This window comes from Ahaetulla prasina, chromosome 6 (assembly GCF_028640845.1).
Source record: "Ahaetulla prasina isolate Xishuangbanna chromosome 6, ASM2864084v1, whole genome shotgun sequence".
Classification (NCBI taxonomy): Eukaryota; Metazoa; Chordata; class Lepidosauria; order Squamata; family Colubridae; genus Ahaetulla; species Ahaetulla prasina.
In genome coordinates, this window is record NC_080544.1 from 2,085,645 (window position 1) to 2,099,436 (window position 13,792).

A 13,792-nucleotide genomic window follows, 5' to 3' on the forward strand; every position below is an offset into this window, starting at 1 on the left:
TAACAATGCCCAGCAGCAGCCAAAAAAGCCAATGCAATCTCAAATTGCATTAATAGAGGGATACAATCAAGATCAAGTGAGGTATAATACCACTCTATAAAGCCTTAGTAAGACCACACCTAGAATACTGCATTCGGTTTTGGTCACCACACTATAAAAAGAATGTTGAGACTCTAGAAAAAGTGCAAAGAAAAGCAACCAGGATGATTAGAGGACTGGAGGCTAAAACATATGATTATTTTTTTTATTTACATTTATATCCCGCCCTTTTCCGAAGACTCAGGGCGGCTTACAGTGTATAAGGCAATAGTCTCATTCTATTTGTATATTTACAAAGTCAACTTATTGCCCCCCCAACAATCTGGGTCCTCATTTTACCTACCTTATAAAGGATGGAAGGCTGAGTCAACCTTGGGCCGGGCTTGAACCTGCAGTAATTGCAGGCTATTGTGTTCTAATAACAGGCTCCTAACAGCCTGAGCTATCCACGGCCCTAATGATGAACTGTTACAGGAACTGGGCATGGCTAGTTTAGTGAAGGACCATGGGAGACGTGATAGCAGTCTTCCAACATTTGAGGGGCTGTCACAGAGATGAAGGGGTCAAGCTATTTTCCAAAGCACCTGAAGGCCAGACAAGGAATAATGGATGGGAACTGAACAAGGAGAGATTTAACCTGGAAATAAGGAGAAATGTTTTGACAGTGAGGGCAATCAATCCATGGAACAGAAGTTGCCTTCAGACATTGTGGGAGCTTCATCACTGGAAGCTTTCAAGAAGAGACTAGACTGCCATCTGTCAGAAATGGTGTAGGGTCTCCTGCTTGGGGGGGTGGAGGTTGGACTAAATGACCTACAAGGTCTCTTCCAACTCTGTTAATCTAATCTAAAAGAATAACAAGAGCCAGCTTGCACAGTTAGCAGTCCATCATTTAAAAATTTAGCAAGAAACCACAAAGGGTTGGGTTTCTATAAAACATTGAGCCATGAATGATAGTTAATAAACAATCATGGTTTATTGCATGCAAGTCCAAACTATGTGAGGGCTTCATGGGCAGTGTGAACCCAATAATTCTGTCTTCATCCAGGTATCTGTCCCTCTGGGTGAACATTCAGATGTTGCCATTCTACCAACAAACAAGGCAGGTCTGCTTCTAGTTACAGTTCCCTGTGATGATAAATGTATATAACTTTTAAAAAGGCAGATTTGAGAAAATACTACCCGATTTCAAAGCTTTCTAGAAATTACCCTAGTGGTGAAGGCACCAGACTAGAAATCAAGAGACTGTGAGTTCAAGGCCTTCCTTAGCCATGAAAGCCAGTTGGGTGACTTTGAGCCCATCATTCTCTCTCAGCCCAATGCACCTCACAGGGTTGTTGTTCCAGGGAAAATAGGAGGAGGAGGAGGAAGGCGTGTTGGATATGTTCACCACCTTGGGTTGTTTGTAAAAACAATAAAGGTGGTTGGTATACAATGAAATAAATAGAAACAATATCAAGAGTTCTCACGATAATGGCAGCTTGAATGCAAAGGTGTCCGTGCACAGGGAAGTCAAAAAAGTCAAGATGGCTCTTACAACTACCTTGACTTTCTCAATTCCTCTGTGGACTTTATTTTTTTCCCCTACCTGTGGTTGTTCCTGTTTGGCTGTATGACTATTAATGAGTAATAAGTCAGTAATGAATGCTAATCAAAGTGTAACCAGCCATGTAATTTTCATGCAAATTTCCCTGTTAAACCTTCGTAAAACTTAGTTTAAAAAAAAAAAAAAAACCAGGGGAACGCATACACAAATAGGGATTGCAAATGAAAGCCAGTATTTATTTGCAGCCCAGGACAAAATGTTCAGGCAAGATATCAGAATCCAAAACTGTAGGCCTGGCTCAGAAATCATTTTTAAACCCCTTCTGGAAAAAAACAAAAACAAAAAGCAGTAAGGTAATCCTCACACATATGTGCTAGTCGTTTCTGACTCCAGGGGGCGGTGCTCATCTCCATTTCAAAGCTAAAGAGCCAGCGCTGTCTGAAGACGTCTCCGTGGTCATGTGGCCGGCATGACTCAACGCCAAAGGCGCACGGAACGCTGTTACCTTCCCACCAAAGGTGGTCCCTATTTTTTCTACTTGCATTTTTTTTACGTGCTTTCGAAACTGCTAGGTTGGCAGAAGCTAGGACAAATAATGGGAGCTCACCCCGTTACACGGCAGCACTAGGGATTCGAACCGCTGAGCTGCCGACCTTTCGATCGACAAGCTCAACGTCCTAGCCCCTGAGCCACCGCCTCCCTCTTCTTCCCATCAAAGGTGGTCCCTATTTTTCTACTTGCATTTTTAACATGCTTTCGAAACTGCTAGGTTAGCAGAAGCTGGGACAAGTAACGGGAGCTCACCCTGTTACGCAGCACTAGGGATTCGAACTGCTAAATTACCGAACTGCTGAATTACCGACAAGTTCAGTGTCTTAGCCACTGATCCACTGTGTCCCTTATAAGAAAAAGCAGTACTATTTGCAAAAAATACCAAAAATCCCAGATTCAAGACCTTAAAACAGCACCTCGCTACCATACCAAATCATGCTGCATTCTTCTGACAGTAAGACGCTCTTCGAGAAGACACAATGGTCTGGGCATTATCAGGCACAGAGCGCCCCATCTTATGCAATAAAGAACGCCTTGCTGGTGCAAAATAATGAATTAATAAAAAGATACTTGCTAACGGAATATAGTATCCGATATTAATATTTCAGCTGACTCTCAGCTCACCTTACACGCGAGCAAAAAACAATTCCCAAAAGAGAAGTTTCTGGGAGCAGAGAACGTTCGATATAAGAGTGACATTTTCCATATGAGTTGACTGGTTTATGCAGCATTCAATACATGTTAAAAGCTCTAAGGCAGGAACGAGCCTTTAGCTCATTTTCCCAAATTAAATCATAGAGCATAGAAACATAGGGCTGGAAGGAACCTCAGAGGTCTTCTAGTCCAACTCGCTGATTAAGGCAGGGGACCACGTAATTCCCAGCTTCCAAACTCCCCCCCCCCCGATGCATTTTATTACGCTCATTAGAAATCCCACCTCGGCTTCATCAAAGGTCAGAAGTAAGTCCGACGTCCCTGAAAGGATTCCTCGGGACCCATCGATCAGGTAATCGCGAGCAGGTACTGAATAAGGATCCGTTTGGAGCATCTGAGCTGCCTGGACAAGTTTTGTGCAAGCATTTTCCACTCTGTAAATAAGGATAATGAAAACAAAATTAATGTTGGTCCTGCTATGTTCCAGGATTGCAGCTGATAGCAATTTAGGTAGTCCTTGAACTTACGACGGACTCCCCATGGCTAGCTACAGTGGTGGAATTCAGCCGGTTCAGACCAGTTTGGGCGAACCGGTAGTTAAATTGCTGGCTGGCCCCTCCCCTCCCTGCCCCTTCCAAGAGTCCCCACGTGCCCCATTTTGGCTCCAAAATGGGGCACAGGGGTGTGTGATACACCCCTCCTGCAGCCCATTTTCGCTCCCAGGAGGCTGCAGGGAGGCCTACTAGGCCCAAAATGGGGCAGGAGGCCTAGCACTGCCTGACACACCCCCTGGCCACGCCCACCATGGCCGCGCCATCCAGCCAGTCATTAAGGCAGAGAACCAGTTGTTAAATTATTTGAATCCCGCCACTGACTAGTTACAACCTGGATTTGGAGTTCCGACAACCACGCCCCTCCCTCCATGGTCGCCTGATTGTATTTGGGTATCAGCAACAGGTTTACACTTACAGCCATTTGCGACATCCCATGGTCACATGATTTGTGATGTTTTTTTGCCAGAGTCTGGTGTTCAGTTCTGGTATCTGACCACCAAAAAATGCTCTTTATGGACATTAGTCTCTTAATGATTATAGCATTTGCTTTCCAACGACCATGTTCGCTTAATGACAGCCACAAAAACAGTTGTAGAGTCAGAAGTGGTCACACGGTAACTTGGTACAACTTATGACTATAATTCTTATGGCCACAATTCGGGGACAACCTGTCTCTCCCCTTGAAAGTCTCTCGCTTATGTGACATAATTATTATTTCATGCAAGGATACACCACATTTTGGAGCTGCCAGATATATCTGGAATTTCAGCAATGGATCTGTCCGCAAAATGACTTTCCAGGTAGATGGAATCAATCACAAACCCCAATTTTCCCGGGAGGGGGAACTGAGAAGATTAAAAGAGTAGTTCGATCAAATGGGTCATTCAGTGGTGGGTTTTGAGCCTTCAAATTTAACATGCTTTTCTGAGCTCATTTCGCAAAAAGAAAGCAATTTATCCTCAAGGTGTAGGTTTACCAGGATAATATTCCAAGTCTCACACCATTCCCTCCCCCCAAGAACAGAACAAAATATTCATTTTACAGGAGGTTCAAAATAACACACCTCACACAAGCCACAAACAAACATTCTTACAAATACCTGTTTTTAAGAAACAGGCAAAATATGCAACACACATTTCATAATGATCTTCTGTTTTTGAACAGGCCTGCCCGCCCACCCACCGTCCTCCTGTTGCTTTTTTTGTTATTTTGTTCTGGCTAACTGAGAAGGCTTCTAAATAAAATGCTGGGCTGGAATCCCCTTCCTATTTTTACTCTCTGAGGATGACTCCGATTCCCAACTTGGGTTTAGACGCTTTCTAAAAAACAAAACAGGACAGAAATACGACATCAGTATTTCATCTAATGCGGGATGCAGTGGCTAAGTGGCTAAGACGCTGAGCTTGCCGATCGAAAGGTCAGCAGTTCAGTGGTTTGAATCCCTAGTGCTGCGTAACGGGGTGAGCTCCTGTTACTTGTCCCAGCTTCTGCCAAACTAGCAGTTCGAAAGCACGTAAAAAGTGCAAGTAGAAAAAATAGTGACCACTTTTGGTGGGAAGGTAACAGAGTTCCGTGCGCCTTTGGCGTTGAGTCATGCTGGCCACATGACCAGGGAGACGTCTTCGGACTCTTTGGCTTTGAAATGGTAGATGAGCACCCCCACCCCAAGAGTCAGGAATGACTAGCACATATGTGCAAGGGGAACCTTTACCTTATTTCATCTAGTAGCATGCAGCTTTCCAGGGCAGAAAACATGAGAGGCACTCCTTGCAAATAGGCTTCAATGCCATCAAAATCATCTGCTGCTTCATTTAGGTTTGAAAAGATTACGTTTCTCAAAGCATTTTGCCCACCTGCTGTTTTAGAAAGAACACTTATCTCTTGCCTTATTTGGGTTGAATCTTCGCACAGAACATTGTCAGCAGTTTGACTCATACAAATTTGGAATTTGTTATTGCTGGGATTTTGTGTGTGTGTGTGAGAGAGGGGGGGAGGGAGGGAGAGAGGAGAGGGGAGAGATGGAGGGAGGGGAGAGAGAGGGAGGAGGGAGGGGACAGAGAGGAGGAGGGAGGAGGGAGAGAGGGAGGAAGAAGGAAAGGAAGGGGAAAGGGAGGGAGGAAGGGAGAAGAAGAGGAGGAGAAAGAGGAGGGAGGGAGGGAGGAGGGAGGAGAGAGGAGGAGGGAGGGAGGGAGAAAGTGAGAGAGGGGGAGGGGAGGGAGGGAGAAGGAGAGGGAGAGAGGGAGAGAGGGAGAAAGGGAGAGAAGGAGAGAGAGAGGGAGAGAGGGAGGGAGGGAGGGAGAGGGTGAGAGAGGGGGGAGAGAGAGGTGTGTAGCAAAAACATGTAGCCCATTTGATTGTTAGTAATCTTAAACCAATTGAAAAAAAATCAAAAAAAAATCTAACTACTTAATATGACAAATCATCCATCTGCTTATTTAAATGATGCCTGTGATATCATTAAACTCTATTTATTCACAGCTAATTTTTACAGGCAATGATCCAACAACCATAATCCAATTCCTGCCACCCTAATCTGAGCATTTTGATTAGCAAGAGATGCACCGTTGCAATGCCAGAGAAAATTCAGCGAGGAATAAAGCCGAGAACCATGTTTTGCTAGAGCCAAGGCCAACCTGATTATAAATCTATGGATTTTAGTGAACAAAACAGTTATTCTGGATAGATGACCTTTTACTAACAGCAGAGTGCTCAATGTGCAGGCTAAGTTGTAACGTAGATGAGAAAGCAACATCATATTTACAAGCCAAATTTAGCAAAAGATTAGATTCACTTGGCTTACTTTAGAGACAAGCCAAAGTTCTTATAAATACCCCTTAAAGCTAGAAGCATCTGTATACTTTCCAATTTTTTTCTTTAAATTCTTTTTCCCCCCTAAAATACGGAACTTCAGCCACCATTAATCCACTGCAGACCTGTTACATTGGTCCACCCTCAGAAACTGATGGACCCTGGTTGGTTATTCCTGCCAGTCTGCTGCATGGACCATTAGAAGGCCTGGTGGCCACTTGGAACAAGATGTCGCCAGGGCTTTGCATCCAATCGCACCTTTGCAAGATCTCTCACGGATCACATCTTTCTCTGCGGCTCACAGAAGAATTAAAGGTGATTGTCAGGGTTCCAAGTAATCGACCGATGGTAAGCAAGCCTCTTAGGCAGTAGATTCCTCAAAGAATAGTTTTATTGGAAATATCATATTGGCACGTATCTGGTGAAAACCGACTCTGAAGTCTCCCACGCTTTTCACCTGATCAAAAGTTTTTCTACTTTCTCAAAACAATCAGTCACATGGTCCAATCATGGTGCGGACTGGCAGCCAGGTAGCACTACTCCACCTTCCTCCAACCAGGTGTGAGAATAGTATAATGACATAATGGGGGCAACATAAGCTAAATCCTAAGATTTACAGACTCAGCACAAGAGGCAGGTGAAAATCTAGATTGTTTGGTTTGGTTAACTTGTTCAGTTAACAACGAACTCCTAGGGCACTGCGCAAATTCCAAGCAGTTGCAAGCAGATACCAGGGCATTTCTTCCTCTGGTTCAGCTCCTCTCAAAGATGCACATTTTGGACCTGGACCCCTTCGCCCTGGAGGGCCCACTCTAAAGGGGAAGTTAGCCCTCCCAGCACCTCTATCCCACCCAGAAAGGACTTCCATAGCTGTGTTAGGAAAGAGACAGAAAGCATGCAATTTAGAGATCTGGAGGGGAATCTTGTGCAGCCTCTCCATAGTGGTCATCAGTTCTGAAAGCCATTTGCTCTCCAAGACAGGGGTCTCCGACCTTGGCAACTTTAAGACTTGTGGACTTCAACTCCCAGAATTCCTAAGCCAGCTTTGCTGGCTGAGGGATTCTGGGAGTTGAAGTCCACAAGTCTTAAAGTTGCCAAGGTCGGAGACCCCTGCTCCAAGACTTGCGCAAAACCTGTTTTGCCAATCTGTATTGAAATACACTTAATCTACATTACTAGCTTTCCGAGGTCGGTAAAATGTGGACCCAGATTGTTGGGGGCAATATGCTGACTCTATAAACTGCTTAGAGAGGGCTGTAAAGCACTGTGAAGTGGTATATAAATCTAAGTGCCATTGCTATTACCAGGTACCTTGACACATCCACTTTTGTCCATCAGAAATGCCAACAGCAGAGGGGTCCTCAAAAACACCCACCACAACAACCACATCTGGGTTGTGTCACCATGGTGAGACCTTCACCTCTTGTGTATATGCATGCAATGTCACAGCTTGTTGTGGCCCACCAGCGGCCAACGGAGCTGGTGGCAAACTCAAGACAGTGAGGAGGTTGGGGAGGAATATGGGCCAGTCCTGAAGTCTGAGGAAGGTTCTGATGAGGGCTCTGAGTCGGAGGCAGAGATGGGAGCCAGGGCTGATAACTATCAGCTGCCTTTGGAGTCAGATATCAGTGGGGCAGAAGAACAGCAGGAGCCTGTTCCCGATGTGTGCATGCACAGAGCTGCCAGGAGAAGGAAACAGCTAAGGAACAAGGGCCGACTCGGGAGTAAAGGCATGGATGAATGGCCCCTCCCATTGGGAATAAAGAGGAGCGAAAGGGGAGGGGAGTTTGCAGGAGACAATTAGTTCAATTCACCGTTCTTAGAACGGTGGGGAGGGAGAAAAGAGAGAGTAGGAGGTAGGAAAGAGGAGAAGAAGAAGGAAGAGGGGTAGAAGAGGGAGAAGGAAGGTGGAGGGTGGAGGGAGGAGAGGATGTAGATAAGAGAAGGAGAGGAAGGTCTGGAAAGTAGAAGAAGGTAGAAGAGGGAAGAGTGTTAAAAAGGGGGGGGTGACTGGGCAAACCCGACTAACTGTATATTGGATGAGATGTTTGATATGATTGTAAAAATAAAACTTTTTTATGGGGAAAAAAAAATTAGTTCAATTCACGAGGGTGAAGATCTGTTCCTGACTTCTTGCCAAGTAATTGCTGCTGCTGCAGGGTGGCATTTGGAAGATATCAGCCTGGCCACTCTCCAAGCCTGATAAAGGCCTGTAGTTGTGAAATCTCATGAAAGACTGTTTGCCAGGACTTTGCTGGAGAGGAATTTCCCTTTAACCTAAATAAAAGAGGTTTTATCGGGAGATGGAGTCTGCTTCATGCTCTTGGGAGGCCTATGTCAGAACACGGCTCATGTATAAAAGGGAGGGCGCAATGGACTGCGATGTCACAGTGACATGTCAAATGGTACATTTCGACGGATGCCTTGGACCAGTGGCGGGGCCAGCAGACAGAAGACCAGCTCTTTCTCCAGACTATGATAATGCAGCCTCCTAATGAGGCTTCAAGATGTTGAACCACCATCATCTAAAGCAGGGGTCTCCAACCTTGATCCCGTTAAGACTTGTGGACTTCAACTCTCAGAGTTCCTCAGCCAGCTTTGCTGGGAGTTGAAGTCCACAAGTCTTAAAGGGACCAAGGTTGGAGACCCCTGCTTTAGATGATGGTGGTTCAACATCTTGAAGCCTCATTAGGAGGCTTCAAGATGTTGAACCACCATCATCTAAAGCAGGGGTCTCCAACCTTGGTCCCGTTAAGACTTGTGGACTTCAACTCCCAGAGTTCCTCAGCCAGCTTTGCTGGGAGTTGAAGTCCACAAGTCTTAAAGGGACCAAGGTTGGAGACCCCTGATCTAAAGCCAGGAGTACTTTTTAGACCCTGGCCCCAAATGGGAAAATGAAATTCCTTGTAAATATTTCAGCATACATTTGTCTCACTCATTTTCAGCTATAAATTGAGAGCTTCCATTGAAAGCATGAATCTAATCACAGTGCAATGTACTCAGCAGAGAATTCTGATTATGGTGGGGTTTTGTTTTGTTTTTAAATAAAACATCACAAAATTAGACCCTGACGTAGTTTCGTGTATCTGGTTCATTCACAGCCCAAATATAGCCAACTCTATGTATCTGCATCTGAAGGCGATACATTTCTTCTCTTGAATTAGGAACTGATGTATCTATGCCTATCCAGTAATTTAGTCAGACAAGAAGGCTTAATTCCAAAGAGCGTGTTCTACAGAGAAAACAGTTAGCAATGATTCTTTCCAACAACAACAAAAAATTAGCATTTGGTTATCAATGATAGCAACTGAATTATCCTGAAAGTGATTAATAACGCACCGTCAAGATCTCAGAGGAGGAATACATTATAATCAGAACTGATGCATGAAGTTAATTACAGGTGCCATTAAATTCGAGGCATGAAATGAAATCTGAGTCACGCCAAGGACAAAGTAGAGAAAAAGAATGGATAAAATGTTACAACTGTCTCCTCCATCTCATCCATAGAAGAAACTGATGCTTTAGAGAGAGAATGGCCAACAGTGGATGGACAGAAGAATGAAAGGTTAAAGTTGTTTTTATTTTTATTTATAATTACATTTCTATACCGCACCATCTCCCGAAGGACTCAGGGTGGTGTACAGCCAATATTAAAATACACATATCACTATAATATAAATATAATAAATAAACACTATTTAAAAACAATTAAAAGCAAATATTTTGTGGCCGAATCATTAAAATGGTCAAAGACTGATTAAAATCCATTAAAATTTCGCTAAAATATGATCTTAGGCTAGTCCCGCTCGGTGAAAATATGAAGTCTTCAGTTCACGTTTGAAGGCCCGGAGGCCGGGGAGTTGGCGTAACCCCAGAGGTAGCTCGTTCCATAGGGCTGGTGCCGCCAAAGTTGTGGTTTAAAAACACTCAAAAATGGAATCAATCACAGGTCTACTGTAAATGAGACCCTGGACTCTCAATCTACTGCTTCTCTCCTAAATCCTAAGGAGATGTTACTACCACCTGACCCCAAGAAGTAGACTTTGATTTCATCTAGAACAGAGGTCTTCAAACTTGGCAGCTTTAAGACTTGTGGGTTTCAACTCCCAGCTATGCTGGCTGGAGAAATCTGGGAGTTTGAAGTCCACACATCCTGAAGTTGAGAAAGTTGAGAAAAACTACTAGACAAGTTCTTTCTCTACAACTTGGCTACCAGACCCCTCTCCTTGGTCCTGAACCTGTGTCAGGTTTCACATGGGCATCCCCCACTCTTGTCCTGAAATCTGAAGGAGGATCCCAACCATGCTATCTCCTCTACTCTTACCTGAGCAACCATGGGTTGGACTGGTGGAAACTTGACTGGTTCCAGACAGCAGTGACCATCCTCCGTGCTCTACTTTGAATTAACCAAGTATCTGGCAATTTATCTAACATTGTAAAGTGAAGAGCTTCATTCTCAAGGAGGTTGTCTCTTAAAGGGTGGACATGCATTGAAAGAGACACATCTCTGGCAAATGACATCCCCTCAAAAGATTGCATTCAGTCATGCAATACTTTTCTGGGAGTCTGAAGCAGCTTATTCCTAGTCTATATATGTCCTAAACTAAAATTAATCTTAACTCTACTTACTTGATGAATGCTGGTGGCATATCTCGCTTCAAAATCTGGTCTTCAGTTGTCTGAACGGTTTCTTTTCCCACCTGCATGAGAAAAGATACATTTTTGTCATTACCATCAGTACAAGTCATATTTAGTACACTCAAAAATAGCTCTTCCAATTGCCAAGATTCAGATAGCATCGCAGGATTCTGCAAAATAAAAATAATCGGGCTAGCGGTGGAACACAACTGCTGTCTTACTAGCATTATTAAAAGTATTTCTATATCTTTCTCTCTCTCTCTTTCTCTCTCTCCTTTTTTTTTCTTAGATTATCTCTAGCCACCTAACTCCACCAAGTGACTCTGGGCAGCTATTAATTCTAAAATTATCAAACAATTCAAGAAATATAAAAATACATTAAAACAATAAAAACATCCACAAAAATAAGTAAGTAAGTACAAACAGCAGCCATGATAATAATTAATAAATAAATAATATTTTAATTTGTATACCGCCCTTCTCCCGAAGGACTCAGGGCAGTGCACAGCCAGAATAAAAATACAAAGAAAAACAATACATATAATATTAAGAACACCCCTTAAAAAACTTATTCAATTGGCCGAAAATTTAAAATATAATAACACCCTATAAAAAATTTACAAAGATCTAAAACCCATAAAAACAAATTAAAAATTTTAAAATCAAGCCAGTCCAGCTAAACGGAATAAATAGGTTTTAAGTTCGCGGCGAAAGGTCCGAAGGTCGGCTAGTTGACGAAGTCCAGGGGGAAGTTCGTTCCACAGGGTAGGAGCCCCCACAGAGAAGGCCCTCCCCCTGGGGGCCGCCAGTTGACATTGTCTGGCTGACGGCACCCTAAGGAGTCCCTCTCTGTGAGAACGCACCGGTCGCTGGGAGATAGAAGATGGCAGTAGACGGTCCCGTAATGATGATTAATCAACTATCACTTTTTGTTTGGGTAAACAATCCAACATAGTCCACAGCAGTCTTTAAACTGAGCACCCCTGTTCAATCCCAAAACAGGAACATCGGGACGCTATTATAGGAAGTCCTGTAAACAACCGTAAACAACTGTTCAAAGTTACACCTGACCCTTAAAAAGTTACTCATGACTGATCCTTGAGGTTACTACTGCCACAGCCCCATCTTGCATTGTGTGTGATTGGTAACCAGCTCACATTTGCAACGTTGTGGGGTCACATGGATGCGATTTGAGAAGTTTTTGCCGATTGCCAACATTTTTGGCCAGTAAAATGCCCATTAGGGAGAATGGATATGCTCAATAGCCATGTGGTTCACTTGACAATCATGATGACTTGCTTTATGACCATTGTAAAACTGGTCATAAAATTGAGTCCAGTCACATGATTTATGATCACAATGACTTACGATGGAAATTCCCGGGTCCACTGTGGTCATATGTGTTCAGGACCACTTGTAAACTACAATACTATTTGTAGGTTACTATTTGTACTTGTAACCTACAATACTTGGTTAAGGAAGATAATGCACAAAGGGCTATGTTATAACGCATATTCCTAATAGCTTCTACGTGAATTATGTAACGAGAAACCACAATGTCTTCTTATCCCATCGATCAACAATTTTACAGATACAAAATGTTTCCATAAATACGGAAAGTGTAACTACAGTACACCATCTCCTGAATAAATTTATCCTCTAAGGTGCAATTATGAGCCATATCTAAATGTTAGAGCAGAAAATGATTGACCTTCTGCCTCAGTAATGCAATTAGCAATTTCTATCTCGGAGACAAGCTCTCAGATACGGTCTGTATCCGAGTACATCACAACATCGAAACCAGACCATAATATAATCCACTAGTTTTTATATGATTAGATTCTGTATAATTGAATGATTGTCCGAATAAAGTACTGTAAACTATGGATTATTTTAAATTACTGCTTCCTACCAACTTCAATTTTCATGGCTGTATGCTTTCCATATATTTCTGGCATTCCTCCTGGAAAAGACTTGTGCGAGTCCCTTGGGACTGCAAGGCGATCCGACCGGTCAATGCTAGAGGAGATCAACCCTGACTGCTCTTTAGAAGGCCAGATCCCGAAGATGAAACTCAAATACTTTGGCCACCTAATGAGAAGGAAGGACTCACTGGAGAAGAGCCGAATGCTGGGAAAAATTGAGGGCAAAAGAAGAAGGGGACGACAGAGAACGAGGTGGCTGGATGGAGTCACTGAAGCAGTCGGGGTGAGCTTAAATGGACTCCAGAGGATGGTAGAGGACAGGAAGGCCTGGAGAAACATTGTCCATAGGGTCACGATGGGTCGGACACAACTTTGCAACTAACAACAACAAGCAACTTCAATTTTCGTGGTGGTATGCTTTCTATATATTTCTAGCATTCCAAATGGTAATTACTAAATGTATTCCCTTGCTGCTGAATTTGGATCAGAAGTTACAGATAAAGGAAACTTGCTACTCCATGAAGTATTCTGCAGCTTTCCCTACCTGTTCTATAACTTCTGATTTAGAAATCACCCTTAGGTAAGACTCTGCCTTTCGAGGAATCCCATTGATCACTTGCTGAGAAACTCCCTGAAATGAAACTTAATGGAAGAAAACAAAATTCCCTAGACTTCTTCCACTCTCAGAACTTTATGGATATCTTCATATCATTTCATTTACAGTAGTAGTAAATCTTCAGTTTGCAACATCATGACCCCAAAATTTCCATTGCTAAGCAAGACTGTTGTTAAGTGAGTTTTGCTCCATTTTATGAACTTCCTTGCTGCCGTTGTTTAAGTGAGAAACACGGTGGTTAAGTTACTCTGGCTTCCCCATTGACTTTGCTTGTCAGGAGGTCCTAAAAGGGGATCATGTGAACCAGGACACTGCAACCGTCTGTTGTGGTCCACCAGCAGCCCATGGACCTGACAACCGAGTCAGACAGTGAGGAGGCTGGGAGGAGACAATGGGCCAGTCCTGGAGTCAGGGAAAGGCCGGGACGAGGGCTCTGCGTCAGAGGCAGAGATGGGGCCAG

At 43.5% G+C, this 13,792-nt stretch overlaps 1 protein-coding gene across 5 annotated transcripts in view; it reads right to left on the reverse strand.

Annotated features, from left to right (window-relative positions):
• The window catches only part of VCL (vinculin), a 115,318-nt gene that overhangs the window by 60,008 nt on the left and 41,518 nt on the right, over positions 1-13,792 (reverse strand). For 4 of the 5 annotated variants that reach the window (XM_058188625.1, XM_058188624.1, XM_058188629.1 and 1 more), the window contains exons 2-3: positions 10,783-10,853; positions 3,075-3,225 (exon numbers count right to left, since the gene is read on the reverse strand). In XM_058188625.1, coding sequence (XP_058044608.1) covers positions 3,075-3,225; positions 10,783-10,853 — 222 coding nt within the window. Of the gene's footprint in view, positions 1-3,074; positions 3,226-10,477; positions 10,608-10,782; positions 10,854-13,792 lie in introns of those variants that run through there. The other variant, XM_058188626.1, reaches the window with a different exon arrangement.